Source organism: Hirundo rustica, chromosome 15 (assembly GCF_015227805.2).
Source record: "Hirundo rustica isolate bHirRus1 chromosome 15, bHirRus1.pri.v3, whole genome shotgun sequence".
NCBI lineage: Eukaryota > Metazoa > Chordata > Aves > Passeriformes > Hirundinidae > Hirundo > Hirundo rustica.
In genome coordinates this window covers 6,196,389-6,221,145 of record NC_053464.1, presented here as the reverse complement: position 1 = coordinate 6,221,145, position 24,757 = coordinate 6,196,389, and the positions used below count along the sequence as shown (strand labels likewise).

The following is a 24,757-nucleotide window of genomic DNA, read 5'->3' as shown; positions in this document are numbered from 1 at the left end:
TTCTGCAATTCAGCAAGCGTTGCTTGACTGTCCACAGGCCTGCTCTGGTGTGAGAGCAGCACGTGTTCCCTTTGGAACAGCGGCTGAGAAGTCCCAGCAGTGCATTTTCAGGTGCCAGCACAAGTCTCTCAAGCACTTGTCTCTAATGTAAGAGGAGTGCCTAGAGCATGTGCCTGGTGCCAAGAACAGAAACAGCAACGTTTGGCAGATCCCACCCCACCACAGACAAACTCCGGGGTAAAAGAGGTGGGAAAAGATATTTTTCTGCCAGTCACAGAAACAGTCACTTCATTTTCTCTATCACATCCCATTCTGATACACAAAATATGTTCTCAGTTCTTTATGACTACTTCCATTTTCTTCTTTAAAGAGAATGAAGAACACAGATACAAATTCTGAAGTGATACCTCGTTGATACTTCCACTGAAAGCAAAGGCTTTAAAAGAGGTCACCTTATACAACTGTATGATGCAGATCCCTTTGGTTACAAGAAGCTGCTGCTCCCACAGTTTTATCTATGGTAAATAATCCTTACACAACCACAATTTTTTTAGGTTTAAATTAAGGAGCAAATCATATTTCTCTAGTAAAAAAAAACCCAACTCCATACTTCTGGTAGAAAGATGAAATTATGGGCCAGATCATAATAAAATAAGTATTCAAAAATTCTAAGTTCAAAGAAAAGAATTATAAATTCTATGAACAGAAGTAAAAACTATTTTCAGATAATGTAATTAAAGAAAACCAGTGTCATAGCAATATAGTGAAGACTACAGAGAGAACAGAAGAATTTTCTCTACAATACAAAAAAATCTACCGTAAAATCCTCAATTTGAAAATAAGTTCCAGAAATAAAATGAGTAAGGAATAAGTACTGAATTACATATTTAAGCTATAGGCATAATGAAATTCATATTGTGAGAAAGTGAGATTTTGGTGGTGGTGGTTTTGAGGGTTAGAATTTTCCTCACTGAAAACCCAAACTTGAAATTTTCCATAGCTTAAGCAGATTCAAAATGCAATACAGCATCTAGGTAAATTTCATCTGCCATTGTACCAAGTTCTGTCCCAGCACGTTGCATGACTATTTTAATTTATTTGTCAGGGTGTTTTTATGAACATGAAATGCTCTAAAGGTTACCCTGTGCAATGGGATCCTCAGAAAAATGACATTCACTCAAATAAAAAGCTACTTTGTCTGCCAAAAATGTTTTACTTTCTTTTTCTTAATGGAAACTGAAAGGTTAAAAATTTGTTTTGACAGATTTTCTTTTACGGCTTTGCCAAAATGATGAAAATATACTATTTCACTGCAAAATTTTTCTGAAACAGCACAAATATTTAAAATACTTACTTGAGAAAGAAGATAGAGAGAAACCTGCAGACTTATTTTTGGACGGTCTCCACCCTACAGAAAAAGTTATGAAAAATGCTTATTTAAACAAAGAATTTATATGGCTTAATATTTTAATTAAAACAAAACTTGTGTTGTTCCACATTTTGCTACAAAATATTCAGAAAGCATCATGCTCTTTTAACATTCACTACTTGTAAACTATTTGAAATAGAGACTCTGTGAATAAGCATATCCCTCACTCTTCCTTGGTTAAAAAATTGCAATTACTGACTCTCATGAGTAATTGCAATTACTGACTTCAGTAACTTAACCAGGTGAGCATCTGACAAGTACATTGGTTTTCACTATGCTACTATTCATTCAAAAAATTCTTCACAGTTAACATTCATTAAAGACTGCTCTGAAAATTAGCTATTCAGATAGCATAAAATATTACCCACAAGACAACGGAATGCAGGAACCTGTGCAGGTTTAAAAAAATAGTTTCTATTTCACTAAACAAACAGTTTTCCACTTAATATAAAGGCTACACTTTAAAAATCAATTCAGCTGCATCGCATTAAACCCCAGCTGCTCGACAAATAGAAGAAATAAGGATCAAACCCAAAAGTGTGTGTTTTCTACCTGGACAGATTTTTTTAGATCATGGCAAATCTGCCTGTTCTGCTTTTGCCAGAAGACAAGTCACCTTAACACAAAAGGAAATCACACATCTCCCAATGTTGCAGAAATTTAAACCCTGTTCCAATTTTGCAGTTCTTCTTGGTCTTACCTACTGTGAGCTTTTAACCACCATGTCACTCAAACCAGCATTTCTCTGGTGAATAAAATTTGATTTGCTGTGCTCTTGAGTTCCATCTCAGGGTATCTCCTCTATGCCCACCTTACTTAAGCTGTGTCATGTAAACCACACATAGATACCAAGAGTATCGTACACCTACTGCCCAAATCACTTTGCACAAAACAAGCAGCACCTTGGAGAATTAACTGTTTGCAGGTATTAGCTTACCTCGTCTTGATTTACTAATGAATACACGTAGAGGGGAAGAAAGAGCCTATTAAGTAGGTGGTCTGTCAGCACATCGTTTAAAAATTCACAGTTAATGATAAGGATATCATTAAGGTAATGCAAATGATCAAGATGTTCTGCTACCAGGTCACTCAGTTTGCCCCTATTTCTGTGCCTGGAAAGAGAGCAGAAATAAAAAATCATATGTGATCAATTGTGAAAGTCGTAAAAACTTAGGGAAAAAATAAATGTTCATCCCTGCCACAGATCACCTGGCTCAGATAGACTGCCCAAAGCAGGTATTTCTGTGAAGTCAACTAATGCAACTGTTAAACAGTTGCTTGAATTCTCTTTAGGATGCACCTATCACGTTTTTCCGCAAGTTTTCACGTGACCTGGTTTTACAAAGCTTTGCTTTTCATTGCCAGACTTTTCACAAGCCAGCTACAAAAATGAGATCTTTTTTCCAAAATTGAAAGAAGGATTTGGTGTATTTAACACCTACCTCTTCACTTTCCAAAAGCAAGAAACACATATCCACTCTAAGGTGGGGCTGGCAAGACAAACCAAGAATAACCTGAACCAACAAAGCATTTCTGTAGCTGATCATGGAACATTATACTGCCACGTCAAGACTGACAGTTCACATATTAAAGTTCATTTTTCTAGTTTAAATCCATTTCCCAGAATCTTCTCAGAAAGTCCTTCTTATGAGATGACACATAGAAAAATAATGTTAAAAGACAGAGTTTATAAGACTGAGAAGCACAAAATACCTGTTGTATCTTCTGGATATCTATTTTTAGCAGAACAAAACAAAGATAAACAACAGGCTTGCTTCAAACACTAATTTACTTGTAGGGCCATCAGCACAGATCAGGCACACAGCACTGCTACCTTGAAGAATCACTAAAAAACTTTAGAGTGATAAGTCTAAACTGTCTACAAGGGAATACATCTAGGAACTAACTTCACTGGACTACTACAGACAAAATAAGGACACCACTGACATCTGGGCAAAGCATTTCCATTCAAAAGGCAGCATTTATAAAAGCTTACTCTTCATCAGTCTGCACGCAGTTATCCAGTTCTATCACGTGGCTGCCAATAAACCAGACGAGGTTGGAGAAATAAGGAACTGCAGTTTTATCTCGAATGTAATGCAGCATGGGCTGGTTGTCCACTGAAGAGAAATCAGTAAAAAGAACAATCAGTTGCCAGTATTTTTTATTGCTTTTTAAGAAATACAACAAAATGTCTTACATGCTAGCTTTCCATACGAGTATACACCTGACACAATCTTAGGCATGAAATGGAAATCTATTAAAACGTCACATCAGTTCTTAGCTGGCTTGAATGAGCCTAATGTTGATGTATTTACAGATGTCTGAAAATAAACAAATCTAGTGGAATTCAGAAAGGTTCTTTTAGCACATTATTTATTAAAAAGAAGAGAGAAGCGCAAGAATAAAGCAGTAATGCTGAGAGTCAAGCTAGTTAGACTTACATGACACTGCATTAAGGAACACAGGAATCATCAGTGAAGGGAGGGCAAAAGAAACAGACAACAGTTAACAGGATTAGGAATTGGGATAGTGACATCCTCTAAAAGGGTTTAAAATGCTAAAGCACAAAGCATCTAAACTAAAACATTCAGGGCAGGCATTACAGCAGAATATATGCAAACAGGTAGTCAGAAAATTATCAAACCTGAACATCTGGGCTCTGCCTTTTCAACTCTAACCATTATATCACTACAACATTCAATGAAAATGCTAGACAAGTAAGTTTTTTTCATCAAAATACCTAGTTGCATAAATGTATCACAAAAAGGATATGAAGCCTATAATGTGCTCTTTTTTGTGAGCTCATATTTGCACTTACAGTTCCTTGAAGTAGAAGGCAAATATCAAGTGCCCATTTCTCAACATACAAGAAGAAAAAGTATTGCATCCAACACTGTAAAGACCCTATTTGCTATGCAGGCTATCCAGTCATTTGCAAAGTACTCATTGTTTTAAAAAAGACCTCATATTCTTCTAAGAAGACTGTCAAACCACTTCTCTTAATTGACAGAAAGTTGTGTAATCACTTAAATTACGTACATCACGTAATTTAACTTAAAATGGACTTAAGAAGCCCTGTATGAACATACTGCATAATACATATTATCTTACAGCATGCTGATTTCAGAGGTAGAAGCTCAGAATAAACAGCAATTTTTTTTACAGAGAACACTCTGCTATTTTCAGTTTATTAAAAATGTTATATACCCCAAGAAAAATTTAGGGGGAAGTGACTTTGGGACATTGGGTTTAGAGCAGACATTCTCAAAGTAGTGCTAACTTCAAAGTTCAACCAGGTTGCTGAGGTCCCTGCTGACTTCTGAAGACCTCAAACAAGACAGATGCCTCCATTTCTCTGGAAAACCCCCTGCAGTGCTGAACTACTGTCACAGTGAAGCTTTAGGTTTTTTCCTTACTGGAATGCCCAGCACAGGAGTTTGAGACTGCAGCCCGCCCAGTCCTCACTGAGCACCTCTGGGAATGGTCCAGCTCCTCTTGAGACTGCAGTGACTGCAGAACTGAACAGTTCTACAGTCATTTTAATGCACTTCCAGTCCAAAAGGGAGTGATGCTGGTTACTGTTTCATACACTAGAAAGCTCAATTTCATCAGTAAATGGTAATTTATATTCTTAAAACACTCTGGTTTGGGGGTTTTTCTTTACTTTTTAAATACAGTCACACTCTGACCTCTCTTGGAAGGGAAGCTAAAATTCTTTGTGCATGCCTGACACTTCTGGGATTTTTTTTTAACCAGTTTCATTGGTGAGAAAATAATACAATTTATAAGAACATGGTGCAGGTTTGGAATAGTGGCCACAAAAGTCAAAATGTGTATCTGAAATTTGTCAACATGCTAAGCTTTTCAATCTCATAAAACAGACAGAAAACCCTCACAAAAAAAAATTAATTAAAATTAAACTACAATGAAACAAGATTTGCACACATGCCTTTTTTAATATATAAAAAGCGTACCTTTGTAGACATTTAAAGTTATAGTCCTAACAGCAATCCTGACCATGCTTTCGGGGTGGTTAAAAAATTTAATAGCTTCAGTGTACAAAGCAAAGTCGTTAGTGTGCTGCAACAAGAGGAAAGAAAATATTTATTCATTAAACACGTACAGAATGTGAGTTGGGATTCCATAGGAATTATGTTTTCTGTGCATTAACACTGTATCTTTACCTTCTACTTAAGTAATCAAAATGATTTTTCAATGCACATTCAGCTGCATTTGTAGCTCTGCACTAAAATAAATTGCTTTAAGCATCCCAGGATAACTGTGCACATACTCAGTGCTTTCATGCCCTCTTCTGGCAGAAAGTGGACAGGAAAAACCCATTTCAACTTCGCCCTTCGAATCAGCTTTTTGGACTTTGACTAAACCTCTTAGAACCAAGTGATGCAACAGAAAAGATCCTGTTTATGAAAACGTAAGAAAACAAGGCACAAACAAGATGAATTCTCACGGAAGTAAACTGAAGGACTACTGAAATGATCCAATATAACACTAACTTCCAGATTTTTAGTTTATTATAGCTGCAAGAGGACAAAGCCACGCTTGTGCAGAGATCCTCACAAACAAATTCACAACCACTGACTGGTATGGCCATTACAAAAATAAAAGCAAGACATTATGAGACAAGAGACTAAACAGAATATGTGCCACACTCATCAATTTCTAATTCATGTCCTCTTATCCTTATACTGCAACTTTTACTTACCTCGTTATAAAAGAAATGTACAGTATGATTATTGAGTTTCAGAGAAAGAGTTTTCAAAAATGATATGTAATAGGCCATGATCTCCTCATCAGAAAAGTCAAATTTGTGGACAATGATAGAATTCACGTAGTTATTAGAGAGCAGGTAATCTGAAAAAAAAGTAGTATTTACACAGGTTAGCCAAAAAAATCACAGTGGTAACAAGCTGTATTTAAAGCACCAGCTAGAAAGCAACAACCTGATGCTTGAAGATCACAACTTTGAGCCAAACAGCTCAAGTGATGCCTTTGAGCATTAATATAAAGGATTTGCTCCCTACACCAAGATAACTGAGAACGTATTTCCCCTTCCTCAATTCAGGTAAGCTCTGCAGTAGTAACACAATTCTTTTCCTCCCAAATTCCCAACTCTCCAAGGCTTAATGATGACTTTCATAACAGTTGTGGAATACTTCAAATTATGAATTCTCCATCCTCTATGTATTTTGCCAAAAAACCTTGAAGCAAACTCCTGTGGCTGACTGCCCATCATCTACCCAATGACGTCAGAACAGTTACAGTACAAATTACACACCAGAGTTCCACCACATGACCTGTGGCATCAAGTGAACATTTCAGATCACAATTTATTTGACTTAAAAAACCCCTTGAAATGTGCTAAATGCTTGTTCTACCAAAAACCTACTTTTGAACCACTGAAATTTTACATTAAAAGGTATTGTGGAGTCAGTTTACACCATATTTTCGGTAGTGTTCAATTTAAAAGATTGCTAGTAATTCATATAGTTCTGTGCAGGGGTACTAGGACTAAATTTCATCGAATGGAAGGGAATCCAACCAAATCTCAGTCACTGCATCCTAAGCAGTTTGGAAGCGTGTCCTTACACAGGGATGTTTCGTGGCTGATGTTTTCAAAAAGGATGTTCAGAGTCTGCAGCAGCTGCACACACACATAACGACCAGACTTCTGACGCAGGATGTTCAGGAAGAACACAAACATATTCTTCTCCAAGAAAAAGCTGAAATAAAATAAAGATGTCATTAAGTCACATGCTGTAAGTAACCGTAACATAATCTGGCTAGGAGCAGGGATGATTCAGGGCAACTTTGACAAAGAGCATGTTCTGCTTTTACAAAAAACTACTTTGCTAAGTTGTGCCTGTGTAACAAAACACTATCTTTCAAAAACCTCAAATGCTAAACAGGAGGGTTTAAAAATGCAAATTATTCAGGAAAAAAGGTATCAAGAAATCAAGGCCTTTCATACCGTATTTTTAATATATTCAATTTATCAAGCAGCTCTAAATACCACAGCTAGCACAAGATATTTATTTGTGGTACCTTAGGTAAATTGAAGCAATGTGATATTAATAGATGTACTGAGTAAATCTGGACCCTAAAATAGGTTAGACTTTGTATTTATACCAAAAGAATGGAGAGTCAAACAAAAGCAATACTTGAAAGAGGCTCTGGAGTCCAAACACTTTTTAGAAGCAGCAAATTCCTGTATGGCATGGACCTGCTTACACATCTACTACAGGACATAGCTTTTTACATATAGTCATGAAATACAGTCTTGGAGGGGTTAACAGCAATAGTGTACAGAACTCTGTACAACTCCAAGCACTCTTCAAACACAAAAGCAGAGTCTCAGAGAGAACTGCTCAGGAGTACTCACTCAAACACTGAGCTGTCATTCTGATCCCCCCAGATGAGGATCTCTGTTATGGAACGAATGGTCTCCACCAGCAGGTTGCGGTTGTGATCTGTTACTGTTGTATTTTTAGTCAAAATGTGATACATGTACCTAAAAGACAAAAGAAGTACAAGTAATGTGCTAACCTGCCACTTTCACATGCACCATGTTTGTCTTTCATCACTTTACCAATGCAGACACACATACTTGCACACACAAGTCTATCATCGTACAGTTTTAAAACTCTAAAATTTCCTTCTAATACTGATAGAGAGAAAAGTAATTGTTAAACCAAGTGACAAAGGAAACAAATCCCCTCCAGCCAGGTGAGTTATGAGTGCTTATGCATACGTTAACATAGAAGTAGAAACTGTGCAACTGCACCCAAGGTGCTTCTTCCATGAATTTCTTTGGAATATGTTGAAGTCAAAGGAGTGATGAGCAAGAAAAATAGAAATAGAAGCAGGAGGTAAGCATGTAGTAGCTGATATGGGAAAGAGGCACATGAGGTCTAACCAGGGATGTTTAACCCCTTCCCTTGCCTGCAGAGCCCCCTTACAGACTCACATCCATTCTGATGCTTAATATCAAACACAGGACTCTCATGGACTATTCATTCACCTTGGCAAAGCTTCACCATCAGGTCTCTGATCTCTTGAGCACAGAAATACTGACTGGAAAGGAGGTAAAGTCCAGCTTTATCATTACAAAGGGCAGGAGTTTAAGACTGTTCAGTGGAGCTTAACAAAGGCTATGTCTGTATCACAGGTGACAGGAAGCTACAGAGGATACAAGCCTTTCAGATTTTAAGTCTCAGAATTTTACTCTTCAATGAAGCACTTTATTTTTCCAAATAAGCTGTCACATCAAAGTACCAACTTCTGTCTTGTTACTTTCTTCTATCCTCCCCCCGCCACCCCCAAAAAAGAGGGTGGAGACAAATTCTAATAAAACCACAAAAATCCCTGTTTCTCTGCTTTTTTTTTTTTTTTTTTTTTTTTTTTTTTTTTTTTGGTGTGTGTGTGGTTTTTGTTTTTTTTCCTTTTATGAAGTAATAAAAAGAAAGGATAAATACAAGAAAGGTGTACAATTTTGAAAATAAATAAAAAACATGAGGGAAATTTCATGTAATTTTAAAACTGCACAAGTTTAGATTCTTAAACACAGCTCCTATATTGTTATGCTGTGATTGTACTGAAAACCAGGAGTAACACCTCAGCACTCACGATTTCTGTGCAATATATGCACAAGTGTTTGGAAAGGAAGACAGATTTCCCGTATTACCAATCTTGCCATAAATAGTGGAGTTAATCAAAACTCTGAGGATCTAATTCTGTGAAAACAGCCTGTGTCCTGGCAGCCTTTATTATTGTTTTGGATTCCATGAAATTTGTTCAGTGATTCAGATTGAAATTTTAGGAATCTCCTTAGTAAAATTTTGCGAAGCTTCTGTAAGGTTCCAAAAAACACAGTGCATTTCTAAAACAAAGTTTCGGGGTGTCTGGTTTATGGCTTAAAGGAAGATGTTTAAATCAAAAAACCGACTTGAAAATCACATTTCAGGAAACAGGATTCCCATCAATTTTATCAACAGTGAAAAACTAAATCACTGCACTGGGCAAGCATGCAGCCAGAGACTAAAATGCCATTTAACTGAACACTCCTGTGAGGCTGTTCCAAATATTTATCAGACTTAAAAAGACATGATATTACCTAGTTCAGAACCTTTTGCTTGAACTCAAAGAACCTCCCCCAAACAAACAGGAACTTCAATCAATTTACAGTTTACTTAAAATGTGTCAAATTTGGTTTTGGGAGTCTTCTTAAACCACTGAGCTGCCACTGAGCTGGGCAGAGTCTCACAGGACTTGCTGCAGGACACAGTCTGTCCTCACAAGCCAAGGGAACAGGTGCTATTTCAGAGCAGCTGACAAACTGCTCTGTGCTGTCATGGTAAAACACTGTGTGCTTGCTGGGCTTGGTATTACTTAACCATCAAACAACTATTCTGCTGTGTAGAGTACTGTACAAGGACACAAGCGGTAAGCAGCCCTCAGAAGTTCACAACTTTAACAAACTAGATACATCACATGCTCCCTTCCCTCATGGCCCTAATCAGCAACGTGACAAAGCCTGCACCATATTACCAAAGCCATTATCATATTATATATATCACCAGACAGCAAAGAGGAGGAAAAGGGGAATAGGTGGTGGGGGAATTGGCTTTTTGCAATGCTTCTCTTCAGTAAAAAAAAAAAAAAATTCTCTCCTCCTTCATGGTTCTCCCCTCCCCCCACACTCATTTTCAAATCCAAAGCAGTCACTGATCACACTGAAGCCACTCTAGGAAAAGTTGACTGTCAGCTATACCCTACAGTCATACCTGCCTGGTCACGTGCTGTACCCCCTAACAGTCATTAAATAGCAAGTCAGAGAGCTCCTGGAAATCCTCTTCCACTAATCTGAGGATCACAGTTGAGGATTCCTTCCGTGGAGACTGACAGTAGGATGGTTCACAGGGAAGATGTGAGAGCTTAAGGCTGACCATCTGTGAGAATTCCCAGGGTTTCTAAAACAGCACACAAAAACAGCCCTGGAAAAACTCCCCGTAGGGCACTGTGTGCATTATCAGGACTGTGACTCAAAAGACAGCACAAACTCAGTCCCTGCTCTGAGGATGCAGCAGTTAATGGAGCAGAGAACATCTGAAGAGATGGCAATTAGATCAGTTCATTCCACAATCATCTGAACAACTTCCTGAGACAGTTGGTAATTAATACTATATTACTTCACAGATTTTAGCCTATTTATTTGAAGTCAAATGGAAGTTACTGCATCTGTGAACATGTATTTCTCTTTAATAAGTTACATTATACAAACTTGGGATTAAAGTTTACTCCAACAGTAGAATTTTGGGTATGGGATGCAGTAGGAAGAATAACAAGCTATTACCTCATTTTGGGAGCCTGTGTAGCATAGAACATTACAAACACAAAAAGCAAGAAGCATTTAATAGTTAGGAATACATTATCTTCAAAATTATTTACTTAGTAGCAGCATTACTGCAAAATTCCTTAATCTGCTAAGGCACTGATGCACTTAGAGGAAACCTGGACTTCACCTTCAACCTTTTCCTTTTTATTTCATCTTTTATTTATCATATTTGTTTGAAAATGAACAAGAAAGCGTACACATACCTGTTTCTCTTAACAGACACGTGAAATACCATATATGAGAACATAAAGTATCACACAAATCCAGTATTTTTGTATTTAGATAAAACCTTAAAGTCTGTCTCTAAATGCTGATTACAGAGATATTACCAGCAACTTAACGAACCAAACAAAATTCTGAACATTATTCTGGTTAGAACCCATGCTCAAAGGAGTAACACAGTAACTCATGAATACTGTTAAGTGCACATTAATGACTTTCCTACTTATTACTTACAAAAATACACTAACATTAAGAGTTTAAGAAGTCAAGCACTCAAATTTTAAAAGCCCAGACTTGACCATAACAGGCTTGCTCCTTCACGCTGCCTGTAATCAGGTAATTGCATATTGTTCTCACAGAGGAAACCTGATGCATAGCAGGGACAGTGCCTCAGGAAATGAATCACCCATGAGAAAAGACTTCAAGCACACCTTTATGGACACTGCATCTGACCAAGGCATGGGAAACGTTCAGCACCCAACCTTAATGGCATGGAACCTTTTGTGCAATCACAATGCAATTAAAATACCAAGAAGCAACAATGTGGGAAATGTGCTTGACAGTAACAACAGAGCTATGTAAAATGCCATAGAAAAGTAGGGGGAAAAATAAGACTTAGAAACAAAGACACACAAAAATATCAAGTTCTCTAAGAACCACCCAGGCAGTGAGTAGCACTATGTCTATAGATTATATTTCAGAAGTTGGATAAAATTTTAACTGTTTTCACTAGATCAAGAGGCTGTATAAAAACACTTCATACAAACAGCCTCGCAATTTTCCTTCAGCCAATCCATTCTCTGACATGTTTGCAGGAAGACTGAATAGTAAAATTTCAAAAGCAAGCCCCAAACAAACTGCATTAAAGCTGATAGGAAAGATCCAGCATTTACTGACAAAAAGCAGTAACGCTGCTGGCATCACTAAGCACGTGTATTGTTTACAATTTAGACTAACTCTACCTTATGCAAGTTTAAAAATAAAAACGTACCCACAAGGCTAGCCCAGACTGATTTCACCCCTGTAACATAGCACAATATATCTTTTACAGGCTGAGCTAACCTGTAATAGCAAGGCAGATGTGTTGTAGTCAGCTCCTTCCCATGGAACACAAAATGGGGCTTTGATGAGTTGAGAAGATGAGAAGGTAAACAGCTTATCAAGTGAGCTTACTGAGACTTTCTTTCATGACCCCAAAACAAAGGTTCTCGTCCCTCTTTCCTTCTGTTACTTTACCCACTTCATTACTTGAAAAACACCTAAATTTCATCTTTCCTCTTGGCATCTAGCTAGAAGCTTAAATTCACACAGCCTGGATAAACAAACCCTTAAAATATACATAGTCTAAAGAGATCAAAGGCCTCATCTGTCCTTTACATATGACCATTTCAGATTCATAATAACAGAAATCACACGCAAAAAAGCAAACAGACCAAAGCTCATACTTCAGTAGATAATTATATACTTCAACTCAGATAACAAGTCAAGCACAAGCCACAACACTTAGAGCCCAATTCCCTTTTGCTACAAATGAGGTAGGGTGTCATTTTTCTATTCTCTGTGGCCTCAACAGAACATATGGACACATTTTTCCGGCCTGAAATTAAGTCTCAAGTCTCCCTCTCACCAGCCTTTTTTTTTCCTAAACTTAAATTCAGTTTCTTCAAATTTCATCATGCATCAGCATTCTTGCTCTATCTTCAAGTCAAATAACAAAGCCAGATAGAGCTAAAGCTCCACTAATGCTGAGTAGTAAACAGTAACTACTCTTAGTATGTTCAATAGAACATTCCTACGTTCACATCTGAGCGTGACTTTTCCCCTTTTTCCAGTAGAACCAGACTACATCGACTTGCTAGTCTGACCTAAAATGCTTTCAAAAATACTTCGACAATGCTACTGCCTCATTAGTTTTGTATTCACAGACTTGATTTCTGTGTCTTTGGTAAAAAGCATTGCGTTTCAGTTAGTCTTGCTCATTTTGAACATTTTTTGCATGTTTAGAGACAAGGACCAGAATCCATAAGTCATCTTGATAAAGCAACTGCAAGATCCAAATCTTGTGCAGGGCATCCTGCTCGTTACTGTCAGAACATTCATGTCCTCCTTGTAAGATGACTGAAAACTACCGGGCACTTTTTCTCAATGAGCTACATATTCACAGTGATTTCATTTAGAAAGTGCTTCATTTCTTAATGGCCTTCTTTTCTCGTTCAGTACAAAAAGAAGCTATCAAGGTGGCTCTCATTTTTCTTGCAACAGCGGAACATTTAAAATGGAACAGGGAAATTAATTTTTTTATCCCTTGCCACCCTTCCAAATCTCCAGTGGCAGAGCTAGGAAAAAAACTATTCCACCTTCTGCAGCCAGCAGTAACACAGGGCTGCGGAGCTCCGGAGACACTCGTTACAGCTCTCAAGCTCCAAGCTTTCCTCCTGCAGCAGCTGCTGCGTCCTGCAGCCCAGGGCACATCCCGGCCCGAGTGCCGTGACTCACTGCTGCCTATCGACATCCCCACACACCCTGGAGCTGCACTGCTCACAGGACCAGCCCCTCGCCTCCCGCCTCAGCCACTACCCGGAAACAAACAAAGTTCTCCCTCACGAGGAATGTGGTATTTTTTTGTATTTATCACGCCCCACACTCTACTCCACCGAAGACTCCGCGGCATTACTAAAAACAAAACAAACACGTTTCCCAGCCCAGAGTGTGACATTACATGACGAACTGCGTCTGCCCTGAAGACCTTCAGGGCCGGAGAGGCCGGTTTCCGTGAGGCGGACACCAGACCACAGAGGCTCCGCCAACGGGGATCGCTCCGGGCGCTTTCCTCTGGGGAGAGCTGCGGCAAAACGCCCCGCCGAGGGCAGCGAGCCCCTGGGGAGCGTCGCCCGCCGAGCCGCCCCCTACCCTCCCGACCCCGCCGCCGTCTTCGAGGGAACCTGCCCCGAGCAGCTCCGCGGACGGAGCCCGACAGCAACCGCCCCCCTCCGAGCCCCCTCACAGCCCACCACCCTCCGCCCTCACCACCGCCCCGAGCCCGCGGCTGCCCCCCGCTCACTTGAGGTGGTCCAAGGAGTGGATGCTGCGGGCGCCCTTTCCGTGCCCGCCGCCCACCCAGCTGCGGGAGCGGCCGAACATGCTGGCGGCGGAAGGCTGCTCCGGCCCGCGGGCCCTACGGCCTCATAGCCCCGCGGGGCGAGCGGCGGGCGGAGACGGGCGCGGAGCCTCGGCGGCGGCACCGGCACTCACAGCGCATGCGCAGCCAGGGCACGCCGGAAAGCGCCGGCCCGGCCCCGCCCCCGGCCCGAGGACTGCGAGTCCCAGGGAGCACGGAGGGGGCGGGGCCAAGCCCTCACACGGGCGGGGCGGGGCTTGCGCCGGCTGCGCTCTGGAGGCGGCTCGCTTACGACAGCATAACAGTAAACGGAAACCCAATCAGAAAAACAAAAAAGAGATTAAGTGTGGGAGTGTACCTCCTAAATGCGTTGTAAGTTGAGGTAAAATTTGGCCCCTGATATTCCTTGTTCGTCTTCCATAACCCAAACGAAGCTGTTGTATGGGGTCAGGACCTGTGCTGCAAGACGGCAGCGTCAGAAATTCAGCTGCTGACATTCCCCTTCCTGAGGTTTTTCCGATAAGGATTTTGAATCGGCTTAAAAATTAAGGAAGAACAATGAGAAGGGGATCCTTGAGTGCTTTGACCTAGTTTGGGACTTTTTTTTTTTTTTTTTTTTTTTCTTTAGCCACAGAAATAAATCTATGTAAAAGCTGAAGAGCCAGTATCAAAAATGGAAGGAGTTTAACATCCCGCCTTCGGTTGTATTTTCCTATACGTAAAGCCTTGGTCAGCAAAGAAACACCAGCACCGCAGCCGAGAGGGGCCCGGGCCCGCAGTGCTGCTCCAGGGGCGCCTCGGTCACAGCAGAGGTCGTGCAACAACTTCCAGGGGCGAAGGCGCAGCCCAGACCTGCCCGCGCTGCCCCGCTCCGCAGGCTGCGGCAGCGGCAGAGCTCGGGCAGGCAGCAGCGCGCAGCCGAGGGTCGCGCACCGCAAGCCGCCCCGTGTCCCCTGCAGCCCCCGTGCAGCCGCAGCGGGACCCGAAGCCGGCAACGCGGCGGAGGCGCCGGCGCCCGTCACGGCCGCCCCGCGCCAGCAGCAGCGCGGCGCTGGCAAACAACGGCGGCGTGCGGCGGGTCAAGCGCGGGGCGGGGAGCGAGGGGCGGGCGGGCAGCACGGTCCCGCCGCGCAGGCCGGCCTCGCTGGCAGGTGCTCCGCGTCGACCTCCCAGCGCGCCTGCGGGTTCCTTCCGCAAAGTTTGCGGGCGGGAGGAGGAGAAGGAGGGAGCCGCGGCGGGACTGCAGTAGCCCGGCTGGAGATGTCGCTGATCAGCCTCCTGCCAGCGGCGGGGCTGCGGCAGCGCCGCTGAACCCGCGCTGGCCGCCCGCCCGCCCGCCGGGGCGCCTCTTCCTCCGGGGACTGAAGGGACCGAGCCGGCCGCTCCGCGCTCCTGCGGGGCTCGCCTCTTCCCGGGGTCCGGATCCGGCTCCTCAGGAATTCTGCCCTTTGCTGCCACCGGGGCTGCGGCGTGCAGTCCTGCCCCGCTCCCAGCTCCGCCGCTGCCGTCCGCCCCCCGCGCCGGCCGGGCGGGTCGGTGCCCGCTGCCCCCGCAGCCCCCACGGCTGCATGACCGCCGCGGTCTCCGCACGTCTGGATTCGGTGGAGTCCTGGGCCTTCCATGCACTGCTGGTGCTGCCCTATATGTTTTACGTGGGCTTGTTCTTTGTGAACGTGCTGATCCTGTACTATGCCTTCCTGATGGAGTACATCGTCCTCAATGTGGGCATCGTTTTCCTGCCCGAGGATATGGACCAGGCTCTGGTGGATCTGGGGATGCTCTCCGACCCTGGCTCCGTGCTCTACGAGACGGACAGCGAGCTGGATGTCTTTGACGGGTACTTGGAGTGACGGCCCAGGGCGCCCCGAAGCGCCTGAGCTGCCTCCGCCCGGCTCGGGGCAGGGGCCCGGCGTGCCCGCATGGCCGCAGCTCGGGGTCCGCCGCGGCCCCGCGGTGCCCCCGCTCCCTCGCGGCTCCTTCCTCCCTTCCCTTCCGAATGACACCCGCCCCGCCGGTCCAGCCGCCACAGGGGCAGCCGGGACCCGCTGCCGCCGGGCAGGCCCGCGGAGACGCAGAGGGCTCGCAAGGGAAGTAAGTAATTTCTCACTGTCCGGCCGGGCACAGCGCTCCCGGGGCAGCGGGTACAGCGCCGCGGACACGCTCCGCCGCAGCTCCCGACACGGGCGAGAGCTGCGGGCAAGGGCCGGGGCCGCCCCCGGCGCTTCCCCCGCCCGGCAGCGCCCCGGGGCTGGCGGGGCCCCGCTCCCTGTCCCCTGCGCGGCGGGGACAGCGTCCCTCTCCTTCGGGACCCGTCCTCCGAGCCACTGCAGCTGTGCTACTGGGGGCTGCCTGTACGGCCGGGCAGCAACTTTGCTGAAGGCAGCCCTGAATCGAAACGAGCATCCCGGTTAATATTTATTACAATTCAGAGACCCTCCTCGAGCCAGAAATACATCTTAATTTGCTGTCCTTTCAAACCACTCTCTTGGATAATGACAAACTAGCCAGCTCACCATTCTTCTCATTTTAATTGTAGCACGAGGCTTTGCTTGATCAGTTTTTCTTGTAGTTTTGAGTGATTCTAAAACTGGAAATGTAAGGATTTAGCATTTTAAAACACTGAAATGCATTTGGGAAGAAAAATCACTATTTCTAGCTAGGACTTTCTGTGCCAAATGAATGTTAATGAAAACATTCACAGTTTAAATTAAAATGTGTTAGCAAATCTGCCAGCAGATTTTTTTTTTAGCAAAATATTGTCTGCAAATCTGAAAACCAGTTCAGGATATCTTTATTTTTCTGTTTGAAATGATGGGAATAGGAAATTCTGTTAAAAGGTAACAAGTATAAACTCAGTGGCCACACTATACAAATACCAGTTAATATCAAACTATTTTATACAGTCTTCTAATTCAACAAACCCAAACAAACCTTTCCTGTAGTTCTGTCCTTCATATAGGTTAAAATGATCTCCTGAATATTTCTGGTCAGATGCTGTGTGAAGCAGTATTTGCTCGTTTTGGTCAATAGTTAGAAGGAAAAACTTGACATTTTGGTATTGGAGTAGCATTGTAGAAACACAGCTGAACAAAGCTTGGCCAAAGGCACGTGGGAGCCTAACGAGGGAGTGAACAGATTTTGTTGCTACTGAAGAAATCTCACTGCATATAGGCACTGCAAATGGAAGTGTCTATGCCAACATTGGGTGGTCCATCCCAAGAAACTGGACTAGAATCACTTCTGCTAGAATAGAAAGTGTGGAGCATAGCAATCCTCCCCACAAAACACCATTGACTACTTTTGTGGTTGTCTCCTTCTTTTTCAGCTGGACAAATAATACACATGTTGTGTATTCCAGGAAAGAAATTCCTAAAAAGTAATGGTAATTTAAGCAAAATCTTTGGTGCTAAAAACCGTGTACATTTTCTTCCCCAAAATACCTTTCCCCAAACTCCAAATCTTAGTGCTTCAGTGCCATTTAGTAGAGGGAGCAAAAAATCACTTTTTTTCTGTCTAGAATTTGTCTTGATGAGTTGTGTCTAGTTTTCAGGAAGACCTAAGGAGAGCACCAGGCACAATTTTCCTCTATGGGTTTTTCCTATTATGCAAATATATAATGTAATATGAGCACAGTTCTGTTCAGTGTAGATTAATGGGCTTCTTAAGATTTTCCTTCATATTAATAAGATAAGCAGCTCTGGAAACTTCTTGATATTCTAACTGTGAAACCCTCCATATGCAGAAATCAAAATGCAGAGGTTTCCTCAAAGCTGAGAAGTAAGGCTCAGTCTGTATCCACCAAGAGCTGATGGAGTTCTGCACAGGTACCAGCTCCGGCCTTGATGTTTCATTTGGAAGCTGTCATGGTAGATGATGGTTTCCACTGAGAATCAAATCATAAATCCTAAAAGTTACATCACTTCTTAGGCAGCAAAAGATTTACTGTGTTTAATCTATTTATATATTTAATTATACTTACAGACGTAGCAACCAGGCCACAAACTGCATAATTATTTAGCTACCAGGCAAAGCCACAGTGTTGTCACCGTGACGAGGGATTTGCGTTAATGTCCTGGTTACAGGTTTCTTCACTGTTCTGTGCCATTCCTCCTCACCAGTTCTCTAGTAGCAAAGCAGGCAGAAGAGAGCCCTAATTTGGAGCTGTGTTTTCTGCTTTGGGAGCAGCAGTAAGGCCCTGAAAGGGAAGATTTAAATTCTTGTGGTGTCTTGCCTGCAGTGACCCGAGTTGGTGTGTTAACCCCTGCTCTCCTGGCCTGTGAAGGTTTCCCACCTGTCCTGTTCCCTTGCACGCAGAAGTGTTGAGGATTCACAAGACACTGCAGGAAGAATGGGTCTGTTTTGCCAGCATGATGAAAAGTAGATAGGCCTACTCTTTGCATTAAAGAGCAGGGTTCTTCATGTGACTCACCAGTGATTTCTGAGAACAACCAAAGAGCTATGATTAGCCTGAGCTGAAACCTTGCAGCGTCCTCCGTGCCTGGGAGAGCGGTGCCTCGCACCCTGTGTGAGTGACGTGTGGCAGGAAAACAGAGGGGGCAAATCCCAGGAGGCTGCTCTGCAGCATGTGGAAAGGCTAATTTAGGTGTAAAAATAAAAGAACACGTGGATCAGAACAGCTCTGTGCTCTCTGGCAGCAAACCCCTCGCTTGAATAAACTCAACAGGAGCAGAATGATGTCCAAGTTTCTGAGCATAATTGGTGACACAGATTAAAGGCAGACAGATAAGTAAGCAGCTGAAAAATGCTTCCTGGCCTATTCAAATGAAGAAATTAATCTGTATAAACTGAACAGAATTGAGCTCATTAGTGTCATCTACTGCTTTTGTGTGAGGGTGCCAGGTTATTTACTGTATTTGAAGCCCCCTGAAACAAGGTAATACCACTGTTCTCATACTTTAATAAAATCCGATGTGACTCATCAGAAAGTACTCCTATCAAGAGAAAATGGGCAAAAGTAATCAATAATGAAAACTGAATAAGAAAGACTGAATTGATGTAATTTTGCAGTACGTGCTTTACCTGTATTTTTTCCATAAGATGAATTATGATGAATAGCTTCAGTGAGCAGAATCCAGCACCCAAAAACCTGTGACTCAGCACTTCCAATGAATGCCAGCATCTAAATTCTGAATCAGAAAAAAAAATAGCTTAACTCCTCAGCTCATCAATACAGCGCCAATTAGAACTGCAGGCTCAGTGTCTGAGACAGCCACCCCCTGTGCCTCTGTTCTGAAGCAGAGATGTCCTGCAAAGGACAGATCAGAATGATGTCACTAGCACCGTCAGGGTACATTTAAATGTATCAGCATACATTCTTTCTTTTCAGACTTTAAATATTAAAAATAATGAGCAGAGTAGTTTGTAACTTAGTTTATGTTGCCATTTTTCATTATTTTTCCCTTTTTGTCGAGATGCCAAGGTGGTTTGTTGACTCCGTGATGGAGATCAGTTGGCTGGTTTATGAGTTAACACTAGCAACAGGACTAAGAGCAACTGCTATATTTTTAGAACAGTATTTTGCATTTTTAGATGTTATTAAAATTAATAGAAGTCCAGTGTTCAAACTCACCTGACAGCTCTGCTTTAAAGAAACGCGTACTTAACAGGAATTCCATTCTAGATGGAAGGAAGACAAAATCATGTTCAGCTGTCCGTACAGACTCATTAACCACAGCCATGGACAGTTCTAAGTGATATTCTACCAAATGCATTTATTTATATAAAGTCAAGAGAGTAAGCAGATTTTTCAAAAAGCTTTCCAAATGGTGCTGTTAATAATGTGAATTAAAATGAGGCACAGAAATTAGAGAGAGATTCAGTTTTTAATAGACACACTTTAGTTTTGCAAGTGTTTAAAGCCTTAGTCACAAGTAACTCTAAAGAATGTATTTTTAAAAAGTTTGTGGTTCTTTCCTATAAAAATCAAGCTTTCTGTAATAAACTTGATTCAATAGATGGCAATAGCCAGTTACCACTTTTAAGCTGTCAAAGGAATTAAGAAATGAATCCAATTTAATTCTTCATGTTTGTTTCCTCTTGAGGAGGGACAAAGTGACACTATAGTTCAGCTAATAACTATCAATCCTAAAATAGAAGAAAAGAATAATTTGTTTAGAGACATTTAGTCTCTAACTCTTAGCATATGTCTCCTCATAATGATCCTAGTTTATAAAGAGTACAACTATCCCAAAGGATTAAATATGCACAAGTTGCTAAATCTTGCCAGTCGTTCAGGGGAACTGTCAGATTGTCTTTCTTTTTGCAGCTGAATTTTATTACTTTGGCTGCAGATTTGGAAAGAAAAAATAGCTGAATAATTTGAATGATGCTCTCTGAAGACACAAGCATGTGTCTAATATATGTGATAAAAAGGGCAAAGACAAATAGGAGCCATATACGGGAAATAAGGGTATAATGGAAAATGATGATGTGCACTGAGTGATGGATTGCTGGGGAAACTCCAGGTCAGTTCACAGAGTTAAAGCTGAATATTCTTTGTAGGATCAGAAAGACCCAAGGGTTGCTCAGGCAGTGAAGCCCAAATAGGCCACAAGAGCTGAAACACTGCTGCAGAAAGTGAGGAAACAGAAAGCAGTGTCAGGACGTGAACCACAGTCACACCATGTGTCCTTTGCTCCAGCCTGCATTGTGAGGAACAGTAACTTCACAGGCAGAATTAACAAAGATGTCGTGACTGAGCTGTTAATGCTAGAGTCATACTACAGCCATACTGTTCAGTGCCTGCAGGTATCTTCTAGGCTATTGAAAGTTCTAGTTCTGAGATTTAAAACATATCTTAAAATATTTTCTACATCTTCATTTTCCAGTTCTCTGAAATTTTTGAAGTTTTCTATTAAAAAATAGGTTCTCATGAAATTTGAGGGACATATATCTAATCTGAAAATCAGAAAGGCAGGATTGAATATCCTGGCCAATTGTATAATTTACACCCCATTTAATATCTGCCACAACAAATTACAGTCTTGGACCAGCAGCCCTGGCAGTTTAGAACTACCATTAGACAGCTTTACACTTTGCTTTGGAGGCCCAATACATTTTGCTGTGCTATTTTTAAGTCAGCCTAGAATCTGATCTACGGTGCAGAATACTAACAACCACACTGAACTGTCTGCTGTAGACCAGTTTTTAGTTCCACTTGGAAAGCAATCAGATAAACATGAAATGAGTAACCTGGTAGAGCTGCTGTCCCCCCTTTTTCTGTCCTCATTTTAAGAGAAAGGATTTTGAGCAGATGTGTCCTGTTAGTGTAGCTGACAGATACTCGACAGAAATGCCTCACTGGACACAAAAGTGCTGCTTGTTTCTGACCTGGTATCTGCAGTAAGTGGCACACAGGAACATGGGAAGTGTTGTGATGAGTCAGACCAAGATCTCACAGCCCTGTGTTCACCTCTGGGAGAGCTCATGTCCCTGACCAAAATCTGCTCTCTGTGCTTTCCCAGATCCACAAGGCAGAATGCAGCATGTTGGAAGGCACGTTGCTGCCCAGCTCTTTAGCAAACGTTTTCCAAACCTACCACCCTTTGCCCACTCTGTGTTATGAAATCCTGCTGGATTTCCTTCCTATCAGTACATGATCTGAATACTTGAAAGCTTGTTTTCTGCAGTCTTGCAGATTTCTCTATTCATCCTCTTCTTTCAGTCAGTAATGGTGATGAATAAAAATTGGTCCCTGGTATACTCTGCTACTGAGTTCTTTCCTACCAAGCTTTATTCTTTGCTTTCAATCTTTTAATCTGCTTTCAGTCCATAAAAGAGCCTTTCCCCGAGTCCTGTGTCAACCTGTTTGCTTTTGGCTTCCTGTAACACCTTTGTTAATGACACTAATGTCTGTGCAAGCTCATACAGAATATTTGACCATCAGATTTCATTCTTCCTTCAGACCCATAAAGGGGAAGGAGGGAGGAGCTGTCCATTCAGAGACTTACTGCACACCACACAGAAATGTCCTGAGCTGCAGGCAGCTAGGGGACCTGCTTGTGGTCTTCTGTACCTCAGCTCCTCCTCAACACAGACTCATCCACAGTCATCTCCTCTCAGAGCTGCACCATTCTACACTTTACTAATTAGTCATCTGTAAAATCACAAGACCAGATGAATACTGTCACTAGTGCCCAGCACTTTCATAATCCACAGCTCTGGTTCTACTGAAAGGAATCTTCTCAGCCTTTTATTAACCCCTGATGATTGTAAAAAGTCACCTCCTAATAGCTGTGGGATACTTTGACTCAGTCAAGGCAAATTAGATGAAACTGGGATAAAGCAATATAACAGTAATTTATTATTGGCAGTAAGACCAAGAAGTTACCCCAAAATGTTATTTAGCTCTGTAACTACTTACCAGGGGATCCAAAATAGTTGGAACTTCTACTAAAGTAGAAGAGAAAGTCACCAAAATCAGACACTACACCAAATGTAGGCAATACTTAATTAACATGACGATCCAAAAAATAAAAACACTGTAATGAATGATGTCTGGTCAAGATAATGTAGCCAGTTCAAACATCAATTTTAATTAGTAGGTCTAATGATATCAAATCTGAACAAATAGGTTATCCTACTGTGTGTCACCGCTGCTTTTAGTCCCAAGAACATCCCCTAGTAACTGATGTGATGCACTGTGGTTCACAGCTCGCTCTAACAGCCCTCACACTGATACCTTCACAGCTCTGTTAAAATTCCCAGGGACTGGTATGCTCTGACATTAACAGAAACTGTGACTTTGATTTCTCTGAAAGGTTGTGCAGGTCTTTACTTCTCAAAGAATTATTACCCATAGTCACAAAAGGGTTTGATTTTTAATTTTTTTTTTCTAATAAGTCAACAACATGGTGCTGTATGTCACGTACTCAGTGACTTTTCTGTTCATTTTAGATACGGGTTATTCTGTATTTATGTGGTTTTTTTTTAAACAGATTGATTAAACACCTGAAATGGATTATGACCAGGCTAATGGATCAAGTCCTGGAAAGAAACTCTACTCTGAAATGCAGAGATGAAAATAAGGACAAGAGAACAAGAAGAGTTGTCGTTGGACCTTGTCAGTTGTGACTTCTCTTCATGGTCTTTGCCTCTTGCGTGTGCACTTACTGCAGTGATTCATGCACAATACCGGGCTTCCATAGGTAATTCGGGGATGAACTATATGAAAAAGTAAGATAAACTATGTTCCATATAACAAAAAATCAAGATGTTACCCAGATTTGATAAACTTTTGAATGAATACCATGTCACCCAAATGGACACACTACATATAGCTTAAGCCAGTTTTACAATCACACGTGGAAGATTCTACCAGCCAGTAGTTCAAAGGCAGTGCTTTCTCAGGGGAAAATATGCAGGAGTGACTGAAGGAGGTTCTGTTCAGGGAGTATTATGGCAAGAACTGTGCTAGCAAGATATTTTATTTAAAATGAGAGTTTTGAAATAGATCAGAGAGTGAATTTTATATAAGGTGGATTCATTATTTAACACAGGATACTTTGCAGATTGTTTAAGCTCACGTTCCTATGTACAGATGCGAAAGCAATACAATAAAGACTGACCTTTTCCATGAAAAATTAAGCAGTTGTGTTGGAGTTGTTCTTCACTTCGAAAAGAAAATATCTGAAATAAGCTTTCAAGGAAATTCCAGTTTTCCTACAGGTACCTTCAAGTAGTTCCAGATTGCTGAGGAAGGAAATCCTTCTCATGAACAGCTGCTTAAAAAATCAGACCTGAACTGAAACATCAGGCACAGGGAGGGGGGTAACCCACCTGTTATTAGGGCAGGCCTGGGACTGGTTTTGTTTTATTGTCATTATGCTTTTTAGAAAAGTCTGATTTTTGTAACTGTGCAATTTTTAAAGCGAGCTGATTTATCAAGTACATTTTGGATAAAGCAGAATTGAAAACAATTCTGCTGACACTCTCTGCATGATGTCTGTCCTCTGCAGTCTGTCTGCCATCTGCTCCCAGCGTGGGCTCCGTGCTGCAGACAGATGGTGTCAGGAGTCTCTTTTCAGCCAGTGTGAGGGAACAAGACGCTGATGGTTCAGACCCCCCATGAAACAATGACAAACTTGTGTATCCTTATACTCCCAGTGTGTTGCATTCAAGTAGCACATTTTAGCTCCTAGGCAGTAGAAATTAGCTCCCAGTTCCCAAAATTCTGTGCTCCAAATGCAATTTTCAGCTGCTTCTGCAAGAGGGGAAGCACTGACACCAAACCAAGTAGTGTTTCTCCAAGATACGTTTCATCAGGTGTAGTTGAGGACCTTTAAACACTGACAAGTGTTTTGTTCCACACAATCCCCGGACAGCAATTCAGGAGTGAAGTCACTTAGGGCACAATATTCTAACACATAAAGATACATTTAGGGAAGACAAGTCCCCATTCAGGTACCTGTAGAAAGAATAACCAAGTTTAAAAACTTGTCAAGCTTGTGTCCATGTGCCCATTTGCTACTGTCACAGTTAAGGCTGAATTTTGCTACTGCAGGGGGCATTCCTGCTGCCTCTGTAATTATTAATTCATAGTCTTCACAGAGAT

The 24,757-nt window shown here is 41.9% G+C and overlaps 2 protein-coding genes across 11 annotated transcripts in view; one reads left to right on the top strand and one right to left on the bottom strand.

Moving 5' to 3' along the window:
- CLEC16A (C-type lectin domain containing 16A) overlaps positions 1-14,262 on the bottom strand; it is a 71,359-nt gene extending 57,097 nt beyond the window's left edge. For 9 of the 10 annotated variants that reach the window (XR_009208336.1, XR_009208338.1, XR_009208337.1 and 6 more), the window contains exons 1-8: positions 14,128-14,262; positions 7,833-7,961; positions 7,040-7,173; positions 6,156-6,304; positions 5,407-5,512; positions 3,426-3,549; positions 2,367-2,541; positions 1,355-1,408 (exon numbers count right to left, since the gene is read on the bottom strand). Coding sequence is in view for 7 of the 10 variants with exons in the window: in XM_058422569.1 (XP_058278552.1) it covers positions 1,355-1,408; positions 2,367-2,541; positions 3,426-3,549; positions 5,407-5,512; positions 6,156-6,304; positions 7,040-7,173; positions 7,833-7,961; positions 14,128-14,207 (951 nt within the window). In the remaining 3 variants the exon portion in view is untranslated. Of the gene's footprint in view, positions 1-1,354; positions 1,409-2,366; positions 2,542-3,425; positions 3,550-5,406; positions 5,513-6,155; positions 6,305-7,039; positions 7,174-7,832; positions 7,962-14,127 lie in introns of those variants that run through there. The other variant, XM_058422567.1, reaches the window with a different exon arrangement.
- A 1,072-nt stretch (positions 14,263-15,334) lies between these two features.
- Positions 15,335-23,790, top strand: DEXI (Dexi homolog). Its single transcript, XM_040079629.1, has 2 exons — positions 15,335-16,275; positions 23,142-23,790. The coding sequence occupies exon 1, from the start codon at positions 15,753-15,755 to the stop codon at positions 16,032-16,034; it is 282 nt and encodes a 93-aa protein (XP_039935563.1). The 5' UTR covers positions 15,335-15,752; the 3' UTR covers positions 16,035-16,275; positions 23,142-23,790.
- The last annotated feature ends 967 nt before the right edge of the window (positions 23,791-24,757 follow it).